Genomic DNA, 21,292 nt, shown 5'->3' on the forward strand with positions numbered 1-21,292 from the left:
TATAACCCTGTTTTCAAAACGTTGTTATCCGTGATATTTTCTACAAGTTGGAAGCCACACGAATTATTATTTTAAAGAAAATATCTACGTACAAACTCTATAACAATAAAACGTGCCTTAACATCAAACAATTTCGCCTCAGATGACAACTGAGGCCGATTTACATGTGAGGACACTTGCGGAATAATACCCCACACGCCAAAAACAATGCGTTATGACAACTGCAAACCTTTAGTAACAGTCCGATTTAACAAGAATAATCTTATGCGAATAGCATTATGTCTCTTAACACAAATCAAAACATTGTTTTCATTCATAAAACCTAAAATCATTCCAGGCAGTTATTGGGACTAATTGTAAAGCGGGCGGAAGAAGACGCATTCCCCCCGCCCCCACACTGAAAAAAGTTTGCTGTCTCAACCAAACCTCTCCGCCGGACGTTCCCTTCCAGCCAGAATGATTGACGGTCACTGTTATCCAATCGACGCTCAAATCATCACCAATAGGGAAAACGCTTGCTCCCGTGCACCAATAGGCGGCGCAGGAAGCGGATTCGGGGCGGGACTATTTTAGGGAGGGAGCGCGGGTTGATGGCCGTCAATCAAAACAAAAAAGGGGGAGCGAGCGACTCGAAGAGAGAAGGGAGAAAAAAATTTAAAAAAACCAAATCTCCTCACGGGAGGATGTGATAATCATTAATAAATTCACACAGAGTCAATCGCGACACATTTGGTGGGCTGTTTAGGTGGCGCGTTTTGACCGTGGTAAAGCGGCAGTTGGCGAGCAGCGCGAAGCACAATTGTTTGAATTTTTGAACCGTTTTCTCCCCCCCGCTCACATCGGCCTTCGGCTCCCCTTCTTTATCATTTCCCCTCCAGCCCGTCCCCGGCTTCCACCATGTCCATCCTGCCCTTCACACCGCCCATCGTCAAGCGCTTGCTGGGCTGGAAGAAAGGAGGCGAGTCGCAGCCGCCCTCCTCGCAGTCGCCGAACCAGCCGCCGCCGCCGCCGCCGCCGCACAACAGCGGCCAGGACGATAAGTGGTGCGAGAAGGCCGTCAAGAGCTTGGTGAAGAAGCTGAAGAAAACGGGGCAGCTGGACGAACTGGAGAAGGCCATCACCACGCAGAGCTGCAACACCAAGTGTGTCACCATCCCCAGGTAAGGGACTGGCGACCGGATCCCTGCTCGGGCCTCTCCTCTCCCTGAGTACAGTCCTGCTTTCCCACCGGGATCCCCCCTCACCTTCCACCCCGACCCCGTCTCCTTCATCCCCCCCGACCCCTTCATCCCCCCCTCACCTTCATCCCCCCTCACCTTCATCCCCCCCGACCCCTTCATCCCCCCCGACCCCTTCATCCCCCCCGACCCCTTCATCCCCCCCGACCCCTTCATCCCCCCCGACCCCTTCATCCCCCCCCCTCACCTTCATCCCCCCCTCACCTTCATCCCCCCCTCACCTTCATCCCCCCCTCACCTTCATCCCCCCCGACCCCTTCATCCCCCCCTCACCTTCATCCCCCCCGACCCCTTCATCCCCCCGACCCCTTCATCCCCCCCGACCCCTTCATCCCCCCGACCCCTTCATCCCCCCGACCCCTTCATCCCCCCCGACCCCTTCATCCCCCCCTCACCTTCATCCCCCCCGACCCCTTCATCCCCCCGACCCCTTCATCCCCCCCGACCCCTTCATCCCCCCGACCCCTTCATCCCCCCGACCCCTTCATCCCCCCCCTCACCTTCATCCCCCCCCTCACCTTCATCCCCCCCGACCCCTTCATCCCCCCCGACCCCTTCATCCCCCCCCTCACCTTCCACCCCGACCCCGTCTCCTTCATCCCCCCCGACCCCTTCATCCCCCCCGACCCCTTCATCCCCCCCGACCCCTTCATCCCCCCCCTCACCTTCCACCCCGACCCCGTCTCCTTCATCCCCCCCGACCCCTTCATCCCCCCCGACCCCTTCATCCCCCCGACCCCTTCATCCCCCCGACCCCTTCATCCCCCCCGACCCCTTCATCCCCCCCGACCCCTTCATCCCCCCCTCACCTTCATCCCCCCCTCACCTTCATCCCCCCCGACCCCTTCATCCCCCCGACCCCTTCATCCCCCCCCTCACCTTCATCCCCCCCCTCACCTTCATCCCCCCCCTCACCTTCATCCCCCCCTCACCTTCATCCCCCCGACCCCTTCATCCCCCCCCTCACCTTCATCCCCCCCTCACCTTCATCCCCCCCGACCCCTTCATCCCCCCGACCCCTTCATCCCCCCCGACCCCTTCATCCCCCCCGACCCCTTCATCCCCCCCGACCCCTTCATCCCCCCCGACCCCTTCATCCCCCCCGACCCCTTCATCCCCCCCGACCCCTTCATCCCCCCCGACCCCTTCATCCCCCCCGACCCCTTCATCCCCCCCGACCCCTTCATCCCCCCCGACCCCTTCATCCCCCCCGACCCCTTCATCCCCCCCCCGACCCCTTCATCCCCCCCCCGACCCCTTCATCCCCCCCCGACCCCTTCATCCCCCCCCCGACCCCTTCATCCCCCCCCCGACCCCTTCATCCCCCCCCCGACCCCTTCATCCCCCCCCCGACCCCTTCATCCCCCCCCCGACCCCTTCATCCCCCCCCCGACCCCTTCATCCCCCCCGACCCCTTCATCCCCCCCGACCCCTTCATCCCCCCCGACCCCTTCATCCCCCCCGACCCCTTCATCCCCCCCGACCCCTTCATCCCCCCCGACCCCTTCATCCCCCCCGACCCCTTCATCCCCCCCCTCACCTTCATCCCCCCCTCACCTTCATCCCCCCCTCACCTTCATCCCCCCCTCACCTTCATCCCCCCCTCACCTTCATCCCCCCCTCACCTTCATCCCCCCCTCACCTTCATCCCCCCCGACCCCTTCATCCCCCCCGACCCCTTCATCCCCCCGACCCCTTCATCCCCCCCGACCCCTTCATCCCCCCCGACCCCTTCATCCCCCCCGACCCCTTCATCCCCCCCCTCACCTTCCACCCCGACCCCGTCTCCTTCATCCCCCCCGACCCCTTCATCCCCCCCGACCCCTTCATCCCCCCCGACCCCTTCATCCCCCCCGACCCCTTCATCCCCCCCCGACCCCTTCATCCCCCCCCGACCCCTTCATCCCCCCCTCACCTTCATCACCCCCGACCCCTTCATCACCCCCGACCCCTTCATCCCCCCCCGACCCCTTCATCCCCCCGACCCCTTCATCCCCCCCGACCCCTTCATCCCCCCCCTCACCTTCCACCCCGACCCCGTCTCCTTCATCCCCCCGACCCCTTCATCCCCCCCGACCCCTTCATCCCCCCGACCCCTTCATCCCCCCCGACCCCTTCATCCCCCCCGACCCCTTCATCCCCCCCGACCCCTTCATCCCCCCCGACCCCTTCATCCCCCCCGACCCCTTCATCCCCCCCGACCCCTTCATCCCCCCCGACCCCTTCATCCCCCCCCTCACCTTCATCCCCCCCTCACCTTCATCCCCCCGACCCCTTCATCCCCCCCCTCACCTTCATCCCCCCCGACCCCTTCATCCCCCCCCTCACCTTCATCCCCCCGACCCCTTCATCCCCCCGACCCCTTCATCCCCCCCTCACCTTCATCCCCCCCGACCCCTTCATCCCCCCCCTCACCTTCATCCCCCCCGACCCCTTCATCCCCCCCGACCCCTTCATCCCCCCGACCCCTTCATCCCCCCGACCCCTTCATCCCCCCGACCCCTTCATCCCCCCGACCCCTTCATCCCCCCGACCCCTTCATCCCCCCGACCCCTTCATCCCCCCCGACCCCTTCATCCCCCCCGACCCCTTCATCCCCCCCGACCCCTTCATCCCCCCCGACCCCTTCATCCCCCCCCTCACCTTCCACCCCGACCCCGTCTCCTTCATCCCCCCCGACCCCTTCATCCCCCCCGACCCCTTCATCCCCCCCCGACCCCTTCATCCCCCCCGACCCCTTCATCCCCCCCCGACCCCTTCATCCCCCCCGACCCCTTCATCCCCCCGACCCCTTCATCCCCCCGACCCCTTCATCCCCCCGACCCCTTCATCCCCCCGACCCCTTCATCCCCCCGACCCCTTCATCCCCCCCGACCCCTTCATCCCCCCCGACCCCTTCATCCCCCCCGACCCCTTCATCCCCCCCCGACCCCTTCATCCCCCCCCGACCCCTTCATCCCCCCCCGACCCCTTCATCCCCCCCCGACCCCTTCATCCCCCCCGACCCCTTCATCCCCCCCGACCCCTTCATCCCCCCCGACCCCTTCATCCCCCCCGACCCCTTCATCCCCCCCGACCCCTTCATCCCCCCCGACCCCTTCATCCCCCCCGACCCCTTCATCCCCCCCGACCCCTTCATCCCCCCCGACCCCTTCATCCCCCCCCGACCCCTTCATCCCCCCCCGACCCCTTCATCCCCCCCCGACCCCTTCATCCCCCCCCGACCCCTTCATCCCCCCCGACCCCTTCATCCCCCCCGACACCTTCATCCCCCCCCTCACCTTCATCCCCCCCCGACCCCTTCATCCCCCCCGACCCCTTCATCCCCCCCGACCCCTTCATCCCCCCCTCACCTTCATCCCCCCCGACCCCTTCATCCCCCCCTCACCTTCCACCCCGACCATCCCCCCCCGACCCCTTCATCCCCCCCGACCCCTTCATCCCCCCCGACCCCTTCATCCCCCCCCGACCCCTTCATCCCCCCCCGACCCCTTCATCCCCCCCCGACCCCTTCATCCCCCCCGACCCCTTCATCCCCCCCGACCCCTTCATCCCCCCCCGACCCCTTCATCCCCCCCGACCCCTTCATCCCCCCCGACCCCTTCATCCCCCCCGACCCCTTCATCCCCCCCGACCCCTTCATCCCCCCCGACCCCTTCATCCCCCCCGACCCCTTCATCCCCCCGACCCCTTCATCCCCCCGACCCCTTCATCCCCCCCGACCCCTTCATCCCCCCCCGACCCCTTCATCCCCCCCCGACCCCTTCATCCCCCCCCGACCCCTTCATCCCCCCCCGACCCCTTCATCCCCCCCCCCGACCCCTTCATCCCCCCCCGACCCCTTCACCCCCCCTCACCTTCATCCCCCCCGTCTCCTTCATCCCCCCCGACCCCCTCACCTTCATCCCCCCCGACCCCGTCTCCTTCATCCCCCCCCGGCCCCGTCTCCTTCATCCCCTCCCGGCCCCCTCACCTTCATCCCCCCCGACCCCCTCACCTTCATCCCCCCGACCCCCCGTCTCCTTCATCCCCCCCGGCCCCGTCTCCTTCATCCCCCCCTGGCCCCCCTCCCGGCCCCCTCACCTTCATCCCCCCCGACCCCCTCACCTTCATCCCCCCCGACCCCCTCACCTTCATCCCCCCCGACCCCCTCACCTTCATCCCCCCCCGACCCCCTCACCTTCATCCCCCCCCGACCCCCTCACCTTCATCCCCCCCCGACCCCCTCACCTTCATCCCCCCCCGACCCCCTCACCTTCATCCCCCCCCGACCCCCTCACCTTCATCCACCCCGCTCCCCGACCCTGGTCTCCATCTCTCTTGACATTCTCATCTCAGTTTACTCTAGAGCATGATGAGGGAAAGGGTGAATGAAATCCTAATCTAAATATTAATCACATAGTTATTAAAGTTGATGTAAGAAATGTTGCCCTAACAGCCCTAAATTATCAGGCTGAGGGATAATTTACTGGGGTGTTGGGGAAAAGGGTCAAGACCTTTTTGTTGTAATTTTTGATCTCATAAACATGTACCTTGCTAAGAGGATAATGAGAAAGCAGTTTTAAATGAAGTGAGCCTGCAGTAATCTTGTGGTACAAAGATATCTGGATGTCCTAGTGCAGGAGACATTGATATGCAGGCAGGTCCAGCAGGTTATTGTGAAGGCTGATGGAATGTTGCTCATAGGCTTGTAAGGGTTTGATATTTACATTTGGCATCTCCCTTTGGAGCCGAGAAGGAAATGTGATATTGAAACATTCAAGATTCTGAGCGGCATGTTTTGAGGGAGCTTCCCCTGATAGGGGTATCTAGAATAAAGAACCATAGTTTTAAATAATAATCTCCCTATTTTAGAAAGTACTTTTGAAAATCAGAAGTCTGGAATTCTCGAACGCTATGAAACTATTGAATTTAGTCTATAATATATGAGCAGAATTAGATCATTTTGCCTATTGAGTCTGCTCAGCCATTCAATCAACCCCATTCTCTGCCTCCTTTGATGCTGTTATTAATCAAGAATCTACCAATCTCTGCTTCAAATATACTCAATAACTTGCCCTCCTCAACTATCTATGGCAATTTACCACTTTCTGACCAAAGAAATTCTTTTTTATCTCTATTCCAAATGGATATCCCTCTGTTCTGACTGCAATCTGGTCCAAGATTCCCACACGACAGGAAACATCCTCTCTACTATTAGATAGGTTTTAACCTGGCTTATTTGATAGGTTTTAACACAATTTCTCCCCCCCCCCCATTCTTATAAACTCCCAGCAAGTACTGGCCCAGAGCCATCAAACACTACTCATACATGAATCCTTTCATTCCTAAAATCATTCTCGTGAACCACTTCTGCTGTCTTTAATGTCAGCACATTCTAGCTTGCATAATGGTCTTGGGTTAGTGAAAACCAAGATCACAAGACAACATCTTGCTGTTATTGACAGACATGGAATGACAAGGTCATAGAGGTGCAGGAAAGTGGTTGTTGATCTTATTCGTTTGTGGAGTAGACATGTGAATGAAGGGTTGGAAATAAGTTTTAGGTAAAGATAGAAGGAAGAAGGAGCATGGTCAAAAGCTGGTGGGAAGGGAATGAAATGACAACGGGGTGAGGTTTCCTGGCAGAATGGATTGATTCCTTTAAATAAAAAGGAATAGTAGCGTTAAATACCAATAGCTGTTATGTCGGGTGTGGGGGGGGGGGGGGGGGAATCAAAGGTAGTGCTTATGGTCCAAAATGGAAGTAGTACCTAACTGAATATCTCCTTGAGATTAATTTGGACAATAGGAAGCTGAGGGCAGAAATGCCAGAGTGATCTTTTATCATTTAACCTCATCATCCTTCTTCCTAATCAATGTAATAATTATTAAGGTGCAGAAGGATTTTACCACATTGAACTCATTACCCCATGCCATATTAAATAAAATTGTTCATACATATTGTAGCTGAAAACATTACATCTGTCTCCATTTTTGTAACCCATCTGTTAATGAAAATTTTTTTTTGCACTGTGAATAAATCTCCCCTCATCCTTTTCTGCTTCCGGGAAAACAACCCTGACTTCTCCAGCATCACCTTGTGACTAAAAATCCTCTCAAGGGTTTTACAAACTATTATTTTGTTTTTTCTTACTTCCTTGATTCCATTTCAGATGGAGGGCTATAGAAGATTTTCTAGCATTTTTTGTCATATTTCGCATTTCCAGCATTTGTACTTTGTTTTAATTGAAGCAATGAGTTGTGATGTGAGTGTTTGGTGGAAAAATAATGAAGAAACACTGAAGGATTATAATTACTGGATTATTATGATTTGTGCACATTAATGTTAGGATAATGCGCTGAACACATGGCTAAAGGAGTGGAATTGGAAAGAGGAGTCTATTTGTTAAATGCTAACGCTTGCACTGTAGAGCTTGACAGGAATCTGGGTCCTAGAGGAAAACATAAGTCACAAGGATTAAAATGCAATGAAGCACAGGGCATCAGTGTGAAGGGTGCAGAGCAAGTTTCTCATTCGTTTTTGCAGAGCTTCCTCTAGATTTACCAGCATCCATACTTCTACAAACATTTAGCTTCCTTGAATGTCAGTTTGTTTTTATCACTAAATCTTTAAAATCATCCAAGGTTTTTTGCTATTTAATATCTATGTGCAGTTTGCTGTGTGTTTTCAGTGTTATTACTTGCCAACAGAGTAATGGTTCATCTGCCTGACCCTCTCCCAAGATTCCCTAATAACCTCTGTCCTAAAGCCTAACAAAATTACCCATTCTTATAAATCTCTGTTTCTGCATAACTGCTCCCATATACCATCTCCCTTTCTCTTAGTTACCATAGTTTGGAAACTTTTGGTGCAGATAAATAGAACATGTAGAGACAGGTAAAGGAAACAAAAACATAAAAACAATTAAATTTGAAGGGAATGAGTACAACTTTGAGAGGAAGAACAGCTGGGGTTCAGTGGCCTGGTGATTCAAATTGATAGGACGTACTGATGAATTTAACTTCAGTGTATTCAGCTTGGTTGGTTTAACATGTTAGCTATTATTGAGACAAGTCTATAAACTAAATATACTTGGTCTAAAGGAAAGATGAAGAAAATATTGGCAGTAGATGGTTGTGATTAAGCAGGCAATGGCGATTTTATGGGTAGAATTAAAGTACAAAATGGTTTAAAATTAGGTGGGATTTGTTTATTGATTTCCCCAGAGTAGTAGTGAAGTGGTGGACTCGATAATGAGTATTTTGCAAAGGCAGAGTGGTTTTAATGGGGGATTTTATCTCAAACTGAATTTGTGTGTTTTGCAACAAATTTCCTCCAATCAAGGTAGCAATCTATACTAGAATTAGTAATGAACCAGATTTCGTTAATAGGCTACTGCTTGAAGAGCCTTAATGCATGAGCATTTGTCTAGTAGAAACCATAATATTGAATACGGATAATGTTTAAAAGTGAAGTACAAAATAGTGGCAGTTTCTAAATTTAGGCCAAGTTCACGTGACAGCATCTGAGCCCTGAATATGCTCACCATAACAGAGCTCAATGTGCAAGTGATCCCATGAGATGTAGCCTGTGGTGACTGACCACTCTACTTTCTCCTATCTTAAGGCTGATAGGCCTTTAAGGTAAAATACCCCTAGCAATAAACAACTATAATTGAAAATTCTCCTTTGATGTAATAGTTTATCCCTCTTCTATCAGCTGTTTTATTTTTTAAAAATAGTTACAAAGGCAGTATTAAATTACATTAGTCTTAAGCCCATCAGCCTTACTGGGGCATAGGCTGCCAACAGCAGCTGGCCAGAGTCCTCTGTCCCAGGCTGATGGAAAGTTGTTTGGCCCTGTGGCTTCTGTTGTCACCACACAACTTCCTACCTTCAGGTGACAATCCTTCTTCTCCCAGGGTGGTGGTCTTTGATGTTTCTGTAGCTCTGGGTTTTTACAGGAGGGGTTTGCTAGCCCCATGCCCAAATTACATTAGTCGTCAAAGATAATTTGATCTTTACAGTGGCACACTTCAGTTTCCAGTTGGAAGTAATGTTGATGAAATTATGGATTTGCAATAGAGTCTCATTTCAGGCAGGAACAGATAAACTTCAATACTTTCCTGTATCTGCTTTCTGTTGAAATCATCTGTGTCATAACATGAAATGTGTGTTTGCCAAAAAAATCTTTAGATATACAGCTGGGGTGTATATTCTGATTTATAGTTCAATAGTTTCTGACTGTGCAGCCTATTCAGCTAGTGTAAACGTTAATGTAAACAGACAAAACCCATGAATGAGAAATACATATTTCTATTAGCTCTTGCATCTTTTTTTCCTTCCCAGTTCTTAGTTCCCTTGTGTTGGAATTTTATAGTTTTGGACATTTTTGGCGGTTTGTGGGTATAAACTACAGTCATGTAGCCCTGCTTAATGTATGCAGTGTTAACTACCCCAATGAGCAGAACTATAGGGATTAGGAACTAAATCTTTTAGAGGGGTGTGGGTGTCCTTGTACAGATTGTGCTGGAAACAAATATGTAAACACAAATAGTCATTTGGAAAGAAAGTGATGTATGGGCACTAATTGCAACAGGATGTGACAATGAGTGCAAAGGTTTTTACAATTGCTTAGTGCCTTAATGGAAGCGAACTCCATGTTGTCTGGTTTTGGTCTCCTTGCCCAAAGTATTGTACAACTGATGCCACGAACTAGGCAAATATGTTAACATTTAAAACAAAAGAACAGTAGGAAGTATTCATAAAATAATTTGTAAACCCTAAGCTATTTTATGTCCTTTGGGAAATGAGCTCTACTTTTTATATATAGAATCTATCGTGATGAAGACCACTATGTTTTGGGATCTTCAGTTTGTATCTTGCATTGTGTACCTGCATAAGTGTTGTAAAGGGGAGCAGAATCAACTTGTTTTTCCATTGAAGGAATAAAATTGTATATTGTCCAGGCATTTTAGTAAGTTGTTTAATGTCACCTTTTAAACTGCTGGCAGTTCTGATTAATTTATTGTAAGTAACTCACATTTCTGGAATACTTCATTGTAGGCTTCTTTCACAATATAAATGATGTGTAGCCACCTTGTGCCATGCAGATGGTGAAAATATATGGCCAGTATGGAATAATGTGATGTTGCAATGATGTTGGAAGAAATGTGCGGAGATCTTGCTAATTTATGGAACTATTGATGATGTGCCTTCTATATAATTTATCTAGCGCAGAAAACATTTTGAAATTAAAAGTTAAACTTGTGTCAAATGTATTATCTTAGTAGTGTTGTACCATCTTCAGCTTTGTAGTGAGTACTCTTGCAGTGCCATACATTTGTATCACAGAGGTGAAAGCTCTTGTATGTATCACTCTGCTAATCAGCACTTGGCTGTGTTCTTTTGGTGCAAATGTCAATATTGTGACTAGATTCATGTTAATATATGGTGTCAAGCAATTAGGAATTCAACTAAAAACTCCGTGTTATGTAACTTTATAGCATGTATGACACCTTTTTGTGTTTTTTAAAAAAATACATTCTCTGGACTCATTGGCTGTAAATCATGATTCACTAATTGCACAAGGATACAGTTTAATCATAATTCATCCCTAATTTAGTATGCCACTAACTGAATTAAATTTTGCACTTTTTTAAAGAATGTATTTCTTGGTTTGTATAATGAAGATACTGAGATTTTGTACACTACCTTTTGGCCCAATCAACCCAATAAATCCATTCCTGTAAAGGAAGAGCACTACAGGTTTCCCCCGCATTCTGAAGGTAGAGCGTTCCTACGAAACCTTTCATAAGCCAAAATGTCGAAAATCGAAGAAACAATTACCATTAATTTATATGGGAAAATTTTTGAGCATTCCCAGACCCCAAAAAAAACCTACCAAATCATACCAAATAACACATAAAAGCTGGACTAACACTAACATATAGTAAAAGCAGGAATGATATGATAAATATGCACCCTGTATAAAGTAGAAATATTGTAGGTACGGTGTAGTGTCACTTATCAAACTCGGGAAAGCAGCGAGTCAAAATCAATTTGGAGAAAAAAAATTGGCACGTACACGCATGCACAAACAACTGCCCACACAAGGCTTCACAGTCATTGTAGTCTTTCTTGGGGTAAACACATGTATAAAGCAGGTGTCTTTTTTGGTTTTTGAAAATCCTCTTTGGTTAGTGAAAACTGGTATTAATGTATGTCTTTCGTAACCGCGAGTTGTTGTAAAGCGAACATTCAAAAAGCGGGGGCCACCTGTATTAGAAATGATAACAGTAGGCCGTTTGGACCTTGTCAAACATGGTTCTTTTGCTCTGCTGTCACTTTTCTGTAATCCCCGTCATCCAGCCCTTGCATGCTAATTATGGTACCCAACATATGGACCCTGCTAAACCCCTGATAGTCCATGTACTTATCCAAATACCTTTTGATTGGTAAAGTTTCCCCTTGCTTCCTGTTTGAATCTTTCACTTCTTATTTTAAACCTCTGCCCTTCTTGGTGAAGGGGAGCGAACTACATTTACCTCTTCCTCCTCTGCTCCAAGGAATAAAGACCCAACCTCTCGCTCTAACAGGCCCTGGAGCCCTGCAGTTCAGGAAGCATCCTCTTAAATCTTCCTGCATTTCTAAGACTGTCCATTTAGTACTCCACAAGTGTGGCCTTAGTCTTGTTAAACTGAAGCATAATGCCCCAAATCCTAATCTTGGTGCACAGACTGATAATGGCCAGTGTGCTTCACCACCCTACCCATCTGTGACGCTGCTTTCAGTGAACCAGGTACTTTTACTCCCTCTGTTCTACACACTCCACGGAGCCTGACCGTTCACTCTACAAACCCTATCCTTGTTTGACTTCCCTAAAAGCACGTAACTGAATTAAAAGCTGCTTGCCAGTTCTCTCATTTACTTAGCTGATCAAAATTCCCCTAAAAATTTTAATGAGCTTTGCTGCCTACAATCCCACCTATTTTAGTATCATCCGCAAACAGATTATACCATGTGTATATATATCTAAATCATTTGCATAAATATTAAACAAGGTTTCCAGCACAATTCTCTGTCATGGGCCTCCAACCTGAGAAACAAGGTGATAAATGGAGGCAGGAGACTGCAGATGCTGGAGTATGATAAGGATGTAATAAGGGACGGATGAACCAATTAGGGGAGGGTTTAGAAGATCCAGTAGGTATGCTTTGTTGGTGTTGGCAGATGGAACCAGGTGGGGAAGGAAGAAATTTTGTGGATCTGAAAGTGCACAGACAGTATGGATTATCTGAATTTGGACAATTCATCATCTTACCATTGGGTTGTGGACCTCCCAAGCAGAATGAGATGTTCTTTGTCACCACTCATTGTTTCCCAACCTGCCCCTCCTCTATCCCTCCATCTTTAAGACCATAAGATCGAGGAACATATTTAGATCATTTAGCCCATTGAGTCTGCTGTGTTGATTGAGAGCTTGTATTCAAAAATGTTACAAGCCTTTGGAGCAGCACTAAGGTCTCAATGGACAAAATGGTATATCATGTTCTTCAGGGCCTGTTTCTGTAGGTTATAAGTATTGGTTAATACTATCTTTCCCAATGTGTTAATTCTCATTTGTTTTAATCTGACACATTAATATCGAAAATTTATTCTTTGCTATAACTATTAGAGATTTGAGTTAACAAAGGAATTGCAATTTTAAACAGTACCAGAATGCCAATAATTTTGAATAGTCAGCCCTCCTTATCCACGGGTTCAGCACGCGTGGATTCAACCAATCACGGATCAGGTAAACCCGGAAGTTCTCTCTCCAGCGCTCGTTGTTTAAGTATTGTTCACCTCGTGTCTTGTGTACAGACTTTTCTTGTCATTATTCCCTGAACAATACGGTATAACAGCTATAGGTGATGATTTAAAGTATATAGGAGGATGTGCATAGGTTATATGCAAATATATGCCATTTTATATAAGGGACTTGAGCACCCCTGGTTTTTGGTATTGGGCTGGGGGGGGGGGGGTCCCAGAACCACTCCCCAGTGGATAAGGAGGGCTGACTGTATGCTTCTAAAATATTATAGCTCATTGATACATGGAGTGCTATATGTTTTACTGGAATATCCAAAGCTGTTGACACACAGCTAATTCCCTCAGCCTAGTGATACTCCTATTGTGGGTTACAGATAATGTGTGAAATTGAACTGGATCTAGCCTGAGTCTAACTGGCGGTGGCCAAAGCCCCACCCAAGAGCCACCTGGCTGATGTGGCTAGGTTTCTTTCAATCCCAAATTTGTTGATGCCATGTTTGTGATAAGAGGAGAGATTAATCAGTCTGGGACCATATACTCGAGTTTAGGAGAATTAAAGTTGATCTCATTGATTCATACAGAATTTTATAGGGCTTGGCTATAGATACTGTTGGTTTTCCTAAACTACGGGTCACATTCTTAATAAGCATGTAGACATTTTGCACAGATGCAGAATGAAATTTCTTCACCTAGTGGCTTATGGAGATTTAGTTGTTAATGGATGGAATGTATTTTCTTATAAGCAAACCTAGGGAAGTGAAGTTAGTGCAAGAAAACTGTTCTAAGATAAATGATCAGCCGCGATCATATCGAATAGCAGAATAGGCACAAGGGGTTAAACGACTGACTTCTTATTCTGCTATTCTAAATCTCAGATGCCAAATTGAACATTTTATTGTTGCATTTTGTGACCACATTGGAAATTGAAATGAACAGAAAATATTGAAATTAACTTATAAAGAACAGCAGAAGTGTATTTATACCTGGTATTATTTATTAGCATTTTCAACTTAGATCTTTCTCATTAATACACAATAAAGTTGTTTCTTTGTTGAAGAAACAAAACACTTGCCTTTTTTCTGAAGGTTAGCAACCCTATGCAGTTGAATGGCAAGATAGTAGAACATCTGTCCCTTTGGCGCCACCTTGTGGAATGTCCTGAGACTAGAGCATAATAGAGCAGGAACCTGTTGGAGAATGTTTATAGGTCTACTGTGCTGAAGAGTGCAGGCACAAAAATTAAGAATTAGCTGACAGTTGTATTGTATCTGGCCAGCTGTCCTCAGTAGAACTGCCTGGATTGTCAGTGTAATCTGGGGCAGTGACATTTTCTCTTTCTGATGTAATATTAATTCAGTTTATATTTGTATGCTTGGGAAGTGATTTGAAAATAATGAGAGATCTCTGTACTTCACAATCAGAACAATATTAATGTTTCATTTGGTGGCTTTGTTGGATATCTGAAATGCATTGATAAAATACTGACAGCAGGAAGCTTATTAAGGAGAATAGGTTGAGTTGGAGGTCTGAGAAACAAATTTTATTCCCTTTTTAAGATGCAACTATTGTAATTTGGCATTTTTTAGTTTGTTAGAGAGCAAGCACGATATAGGCCCTTCTGGTCTAAGAGTCTGTGACACCCATGTAACCAATTAACTTTCTAACCCAGGGGTGGCCAACCTTTTACATTCAATGCGTCAATTTTTTTCACGCATGAGTTCAGATGCGCCACACAATACAATTAAATGTACCCCCATTCAATTCTTGTAAAAATGTTAATATAGACTTATTTAGCATTTTTACATGATATATTGATTTAATATAAAAACAAGATGAACATTACTTACCTCAATGAGACTTTTGAGTCTGTTTTGATTTCACCAAGCTTTTAATGTTTAGAGTTAAATTAGTTACTGAGAGCAGTAGAGAATTCTTCAAATTTGAATCAGTCAATCGTGACCTTGTTTTGTTTTTAATCAATTTCATGGCTGAAAATGCTTGTCCACATCTGTACGCTCCGTCAGTAAAAACACCAGTGAGTTTACTATGACCTAGTTGTAGATTTTCTAGGCATCATTTTACTTTGTCAAATATGTGTGATCCTCTTGTTTCTCCATGAAATGGCTCAAGACCGATAAGTTCTTCAAAGATGCTAAAATTATCATCCCTTCCTCTTATAAAAATGCTTAACTGGGCTACATCACATATGTCAGCAGATTCGTCCAAAGCTAAAGAAAAGAAAGTACAAGCATGGACAAGGTCTTTCAGTTGCTCAGATACATCATGACAGAGTTCGTAACTGTTTGCTTTAACAGAGCAATTTCGTCTACTTTCCTTTCGATATTTTTATCACTGAGACATCTTGCAAATATTTAGAGACAAGGCTTAACAATTTCTTATCCACCAGAGAAAGACTTCCGTTTCTTGGCCAAACCTAAAGCAATTTTGTAGGGCGATTCTGTCGTCGCTAAACTTTCACAACTTCTTTTAACAAATATATTTTGTCTTTTGATTTCTTCCTTTTTCTTAATCACATATTCTTTCTGTAACTCACTCAAGCACTAGCTTCAGATCTCCTATTTCAGTCTGATGTTGTATTTTATAGTGTCTATTAAGATCATGTCTTCTATTATGTGACAAAGTGTTTTCACAAACAATTCACAACGGTTTTGCTGATGGTCCCACTATAAGTAAGAACTAATTTTCCCACTATTCATTGAGTTCACGCTTACTATCACTTTCTGCTTTTCTTTTGCACTGTGATGGGTAACTGAATGTAAAAACAAGGCTTAATTTTCGAAGAAGTACAAAACTGCAAATGTTCATAAAACACAACTCTGTAGCGCACAAGCGTCAATTGTAAACTGACTGGCAAAAACCTGTGACGCACCGCTGGTGCAGACGCCTGGCACCTCTTGTAATCATCCAATGCGCCTTAGGTTGACCACCCCTGTTCTAACCCATATGTGTTTGGAATGTGGGAGGAAACTGGAGTACCCGGAGGAAACCCACAAGGTCATGGGGAGAACATACAACATCCTTACAGACAGTGGTGGGAAATGAACCCAGGTTGCTAGTTCAAATAATGTTATGCTAATCACTACACGACGGTGCTGTCCATTTTTCCCAGGTGGAGCAAAATGAATAAATATTAACTATTAATTGTTAACTGAAAATTGCCACAAATGTTGCTGTTAAGCTAGGAGAGATGTATTTGATCATTTTGATTTAACTGTTATGCAGAAACTGCCATGGTTGAAAGGCACTTGTAAATTAGCGTATTGTGTAGAAAATTTTAAGGCAAAGTTGAGTAGTTTGAGATATTAGATTTATGTACAGTGACTGTTTTGGCTAAAGTGTAGCGTTATGGTTCTTGTCTGTAAGGCAGCTATCTGAAGCAGTTGTCATGCAATTATGTTGACTTGGTTGAATTTATCAGAGCACTGTTCGGCTCCAGATTTGCTAAACATAACTTCCTGAATCCCACTGCTAAATTCCATACTTGATTGGAGTCAGAGCACCACAGCACAGAAACAGGCCCATCTAGTAAACATGTCTAATTTACTAGTCCCTTCTATGTGCACCTGGACCATAGCCCTCCATACCTCTCTTATCCTTGTACCTATCCAAACCTCTCATGTCAAAAATGTGAGAATGTCTGGAGTGCTGGAAATCCAGAGCAACACACGCAAAATGCTTGAGGAACTCAGCAAGTCAGGCAGCATCTATGAGAATAAATAGATAGTCGATGTTTTGGGCCGTGGCGCTTCAGGACTAGGAAGGAAGGGGGAAGATGCCAGAATAAAAAGATGGGGAGAGGGGAGTGATAGCTGGAAGGATGATGGCTAAAGTCAAGTGGGTAGGAAAGGTTGAGGGTTGAAGAAGGGATCTTGACAGGAGAGGAGAGTGGGCCATGGGAGAAAGGGAAGGAGGAGGGGACCCAGGGAGAAGAAATAGGCAGCTGAAAAGTTCAAAGTAAAATTTATTATCAGAGAACATGTCACCACACACAATCCTGGGATTCTATTTCTGTGCAAAGGCAGATGTAAATAAATAGCAATAAAAAAATATGAAATAACAATATTACAGCATCCTTATATGAGTGTAGCTAGCTCCTTTTATTCAAGAGCCTGATGGTTGAGAGGTAGTAACTTCGTGAATCTTGGTGTTCTGTGTCTTGAGGCACCTCTACCTTCTACCCGATGTCAGTAGCGAGAAAAAGATCATGCCCTGGATCTTTGATGGGTGTTGCTTTTCTATGGCAATGTTTCATGTAGATGTGCCCAAAATGATTTGGAGGGTTTTACCCATGATGTACTGGGCCGAATCCACTGCTTTTGAAGATTTTCTGCTCAAAGGCATTGGTGTTCCCATAGTACAACCAGTCTGCATACTTTCCACCACACCTCTCCGGAAGTTTGCCAGGGTTTTCAATGACATGTGGAACTTCTGCAGACTCATGAGGAAACGGAGGTACTGTCGTGCTTTCTTTGCAGTAATGTTTATATGATGGGTCCTCTCAGAGAGTGATACCCAGCAATTTAAAGTTATTGACCCTCTCTACCTCTGATACTCTGATGATTACTGGCCCATGGACCTCTTGTTTCCCTCTCCTGATGTCTACAAACAGTTCCTTGGTCTTAAGAACATTGAGTGAGAAGTTGTTATTACACCACATCCAAGTTTTCATTCTCCCTCTGGTATTCTGATTAATCATCAACAGTGGTGTAGTCATCAAACTTGTACATGGTTTTGGAGCTGTACACGGTTACAGATGTAAAGTGAGTCGAGCAGGGGGTTAAGTACACATCCCTGTGGTGCTCTTGTACCGATTGAGACTGTGGAGATGTTTTTGCCAAACCGAACTGTCTGGGGCCTATAAGTGAGAAAATCCAGGATTCAATTGCACAAGGGGTTATTGAAGCCCAGGTGTTGGAGTTTACTGATTAGTTTTGGGGGATTGATGGTGTTAAATGCTGAGCTGTAATCGATAAAGAGCATCCTGATGTATGCATCTTTGCTGTCCAGATGTTCCCGGGTTGTATGGAGAGCCAACGAAATTGCATCTGCTGTAGACCTGCTGCTTTGATAAACAAATTGAAGCAGATCCAAGTCATCGTTAGGACAGAAGCTGATATGCTTCAGCACCAGCCTCAAACACTTCATCACTGTAGATGTCAATACCACTGGGCAATAGTCATTTAGACAGGTTACCACCCTGTTCTTGGGCACTGGTACGATTGAAGCCTGTCTGAAGCAGGTGGTTACCACTCATTGCTGGAGTGAGAGGTTGAAGATAACTGTGAATACACCAGCCAGTTTATTAGCACAGGTTTCAGTATTCAGCCAGGTACTTTGTTTGGACTGGCTGCTTTCCTTGGATTCACTCTTTTGAAGGCTGCCTGCACGTCATCTTCAGATACTGAGAGCAAAAGATCTTTGGGAAACATGGGGGTGTATGATAGGTCCTCCCTGTTCTGGTGGTCAGAGCGAGCATAGAAGGCATTGAGCTTGCCTAGAGCCTGGGAGAGGTAAAAGGTTAGAGTGGGAAATAGAGGGAAGTGGGGGGGTGGGGGGGGGGGAGACAGACAGATTTGTTTACCAGAAGGAGAAGTTGATATTCATGACATCAGGTTGAAGGCTAACCAGATGGAATATAAGGTGTCGCTCCTTCTCCCTGAGGTGGCCTCATCTTGGCTCAAGTGGACTGACACACCTGAATGGGAATTGCAATTTAAATGTTTGGCCACCGGCAGTTCCTGCATGTGGCAGATGGTGTGGAGGTGCTCGACGAAACAGTCCCCTAATTTACGAAAGGTCTCACCGATGTAGAGGTGACCGCATCTGGGCCCTGAATGGAGGTGAGGGAGGGTGTTGCACTTGGGCCACTTGCCAGGGATAAGTGCTCAGAGGGTGATTATTGGGGAGGGACGAATGGATAAGGGAATTGCAAAGGGAGTGTAGCTTCCCCTCATGTAGTTTCTTCCTGGTGGGAGTGCACGATGAGAACATGACCTGGATGGTGGGGGTTCTTGATAGATAATGTTTTCCTGCGACAGTGCAGCATGTAGATGAGCTTAATGGTGGGGGTGGCTTTACCCATGATGGACTGGGCTGTATCCAATACCTTTTTGTGCAATTTTCGCATTCAAGGGCATTGGTGATCCTGAATCAACTACTTCTGCTGGCAGCTCGTTTCACACGTGCACTGAGTGAAGAAGATCCTCCCCACCTCCCCCCCCATATTTTCCCTCAAATATCACCTTTCACCCTAAACCTATGACCTCTAGTTCCAGTCTAATCCAACCTTGGATAAAAGCCTGACTCTATTCACCCTATTTATGCCCCTCATGATTTTATATATCTCTGTAAGATCTCTTCCGCATTCTCCTGCACTTTCAGGCAATAAAACTAACTTATTCAATTTTTCTCTATAACTTGGGTGCTCAAGTCCTGGCAGCATCCTTCTAAAATTTCTGTATGCTCTTTCAAGTTTATTATTATCTTTCCTGTAAGTAGGCGAGCAGAGCTGCACGCAGTTTGGTTTCACCAATGTCTTGTATCACTTAAACATAATATCCCATCTTCTGTACTCAGAGCAGTGCCCTGATTTATTAAGGCAACATGCCAGAAGCTGTGTCTACCTGTAATGCCATTTTCAAGGAACTATAGATCTCTTGTTTCCACGTCCCTGTGTTCTAAGTCATACTATAGTGCCCTACCATACATTGTAAGTGCTACAGTTTGTTCTCTTAAAGTGCAATGCCTCATAATTTCTGCATAAAATTTCAACTGACATTTTTCAGCCAATTTTCTCAGTTGGTCCAGAACACTTTACAATCCTTGATAACTCCTCTCCCCCCCAAAAAAAAAAAATCCTGGTGCTACCAGCAAATTTGCTGATCCATTTGACCATATTATCATTAAATTATTAATATATTTTTATTGATATTGTTATGAAATCCCGTAACGGGATCACTTACCAGCAAAGATAGAGAGGTCCGTTGAAGTCTGATGGTACTATTTTTAAAAGTCTTTATTTATGAAAGGGGCACAAACGTAAAATTAATACAGACACTCAAATATACGTAGTCACTACTTAATCTAAAATCTTAACCATCAATAAGAAACAGCTCGATTGTTTGTCTAGGGCGGGGGTCGGCAACCTGCGGCTCCCGAGCCATTTGTGGCTCTTTCACCTCTGTGCTGCGGCTCCCTGTGGCTTTGGGAAATAATTGGTCAGTATTTAATTAAAATGTATTTTATGTTAGTTTGTTAGCTTTTGAAATGTAATTCTAAATTTGAAGATTATGGTGATCTTGTACAATCTAAGTGTGGCGACACATTTCCTGGCACATCTGAAACGGCTCACAATTAGCCAGCATTCCGGCTAAGGGAGATAGCCTACGGGGGTTTGTGAGTACGCGTCTTTTGCAGCATCTGCGTCCATGGGGGCTGGGTTGAGGGAGGCTTAAAAGCAAGGCTGTTTAGTTCGAATAAAGTTATTCGACTGCAGTTTACTGACTGCGTGTAGCACACCGCTACAACGTGTTTTTATCGCTATTAATATACGTCACCACTGCCAATACCTGACACCCGCCAGTGCGCGATTTCTTTAATTTTTCGATCCAAGGTAAGCCAACTATGGAGAATTCTAAAAAAAGAAAAGTGACTGAAGAAAACAGAACGTTTAATGATACGTGGACAGATTCATTTGCTTTCACTGTTGACGAGACTGGTTTACCGGTATGCTTAATATGCAATGAGAAACTAGCAAACAACAAAAAGTCAAATGTCGCAAGGCATTTCCAGAGTAAACACGCAGCCTTTGCTCAAAAATATCTGGATGGAGATGAGAGAAAAAAAGCCGTTTCGGAACTGATGCGGAAGGTTGATCTGAGCAAAAATCATTTCCAGAAATGGATGAAGTCTGGAAAATCAACGACATACGCCAGTTATATTGCCGCTCAGGAAATAGTCAGGCACGGGAAGCAGTTTACAGATGGTGAATATATAAAAGAATCTTTCATTAAGATTTCAGAACATCTATTCACGGACTTTAAAAACAAGAGTGAAATTGTGCAGAAAATCAGGGATATGCCCCTCTCTGCAAAGACTGTCAAAGACAGAACCATAAAAATGGCAGAAGACATCACAAGACAGCAAATTAAAGACATCAATTCAGCTGTGGCCTACTCGATTGCCTGTGACGAGTCTAAAGACAAAGGTGATATTGAACAAATAGCGTTGTTCTGCCG

At 46.6% G+C, this 21,292-nt stretch overlaps 1 protein-coding gene across 2 annotated transcripts in view; it reads left to right on the forward strand.

Moving 5' to 3' along the window:
• Positions 1-563: 563 nt before the first annotated feature.
• smad2 (SMAD family member 2) overlaps positions 564-21,292 on the forward strand; it is a 127,351-nt gene continuing 106,622 nt past the window's right edge. For both annotated transcript variants that reach the window (XM_059989765.1, XM_059989766.1), the window contains exon 1: positions 564-1,160. In XM_059989765.1, the coding sequence (XP_059845748.1) occupies positions 898-1,160 (263 nt within the window). In that variant the 5' untranslated portion in view covers positions 564-897. The remainder of the gene's footprint in view (positions 1,161-21,292) is intronic.

The sequence above is a fragment of the Hypanus sabinus genome, chromosome 14 (genome assembly GCF_030144855.1).
Source record: "Hypanus sabinus isolate sHypSab1 chromosome 14, sHypSab1.hap1, whole genome shotgun sequence".
Taxonomy (NCBI): domain Eukaryota; kingdom Metazoa; phylum Chordata; class Chondrichthyes; order Myliobatiformes; family Dasyatidae; genus Hypanus; species Hypanus sabinus.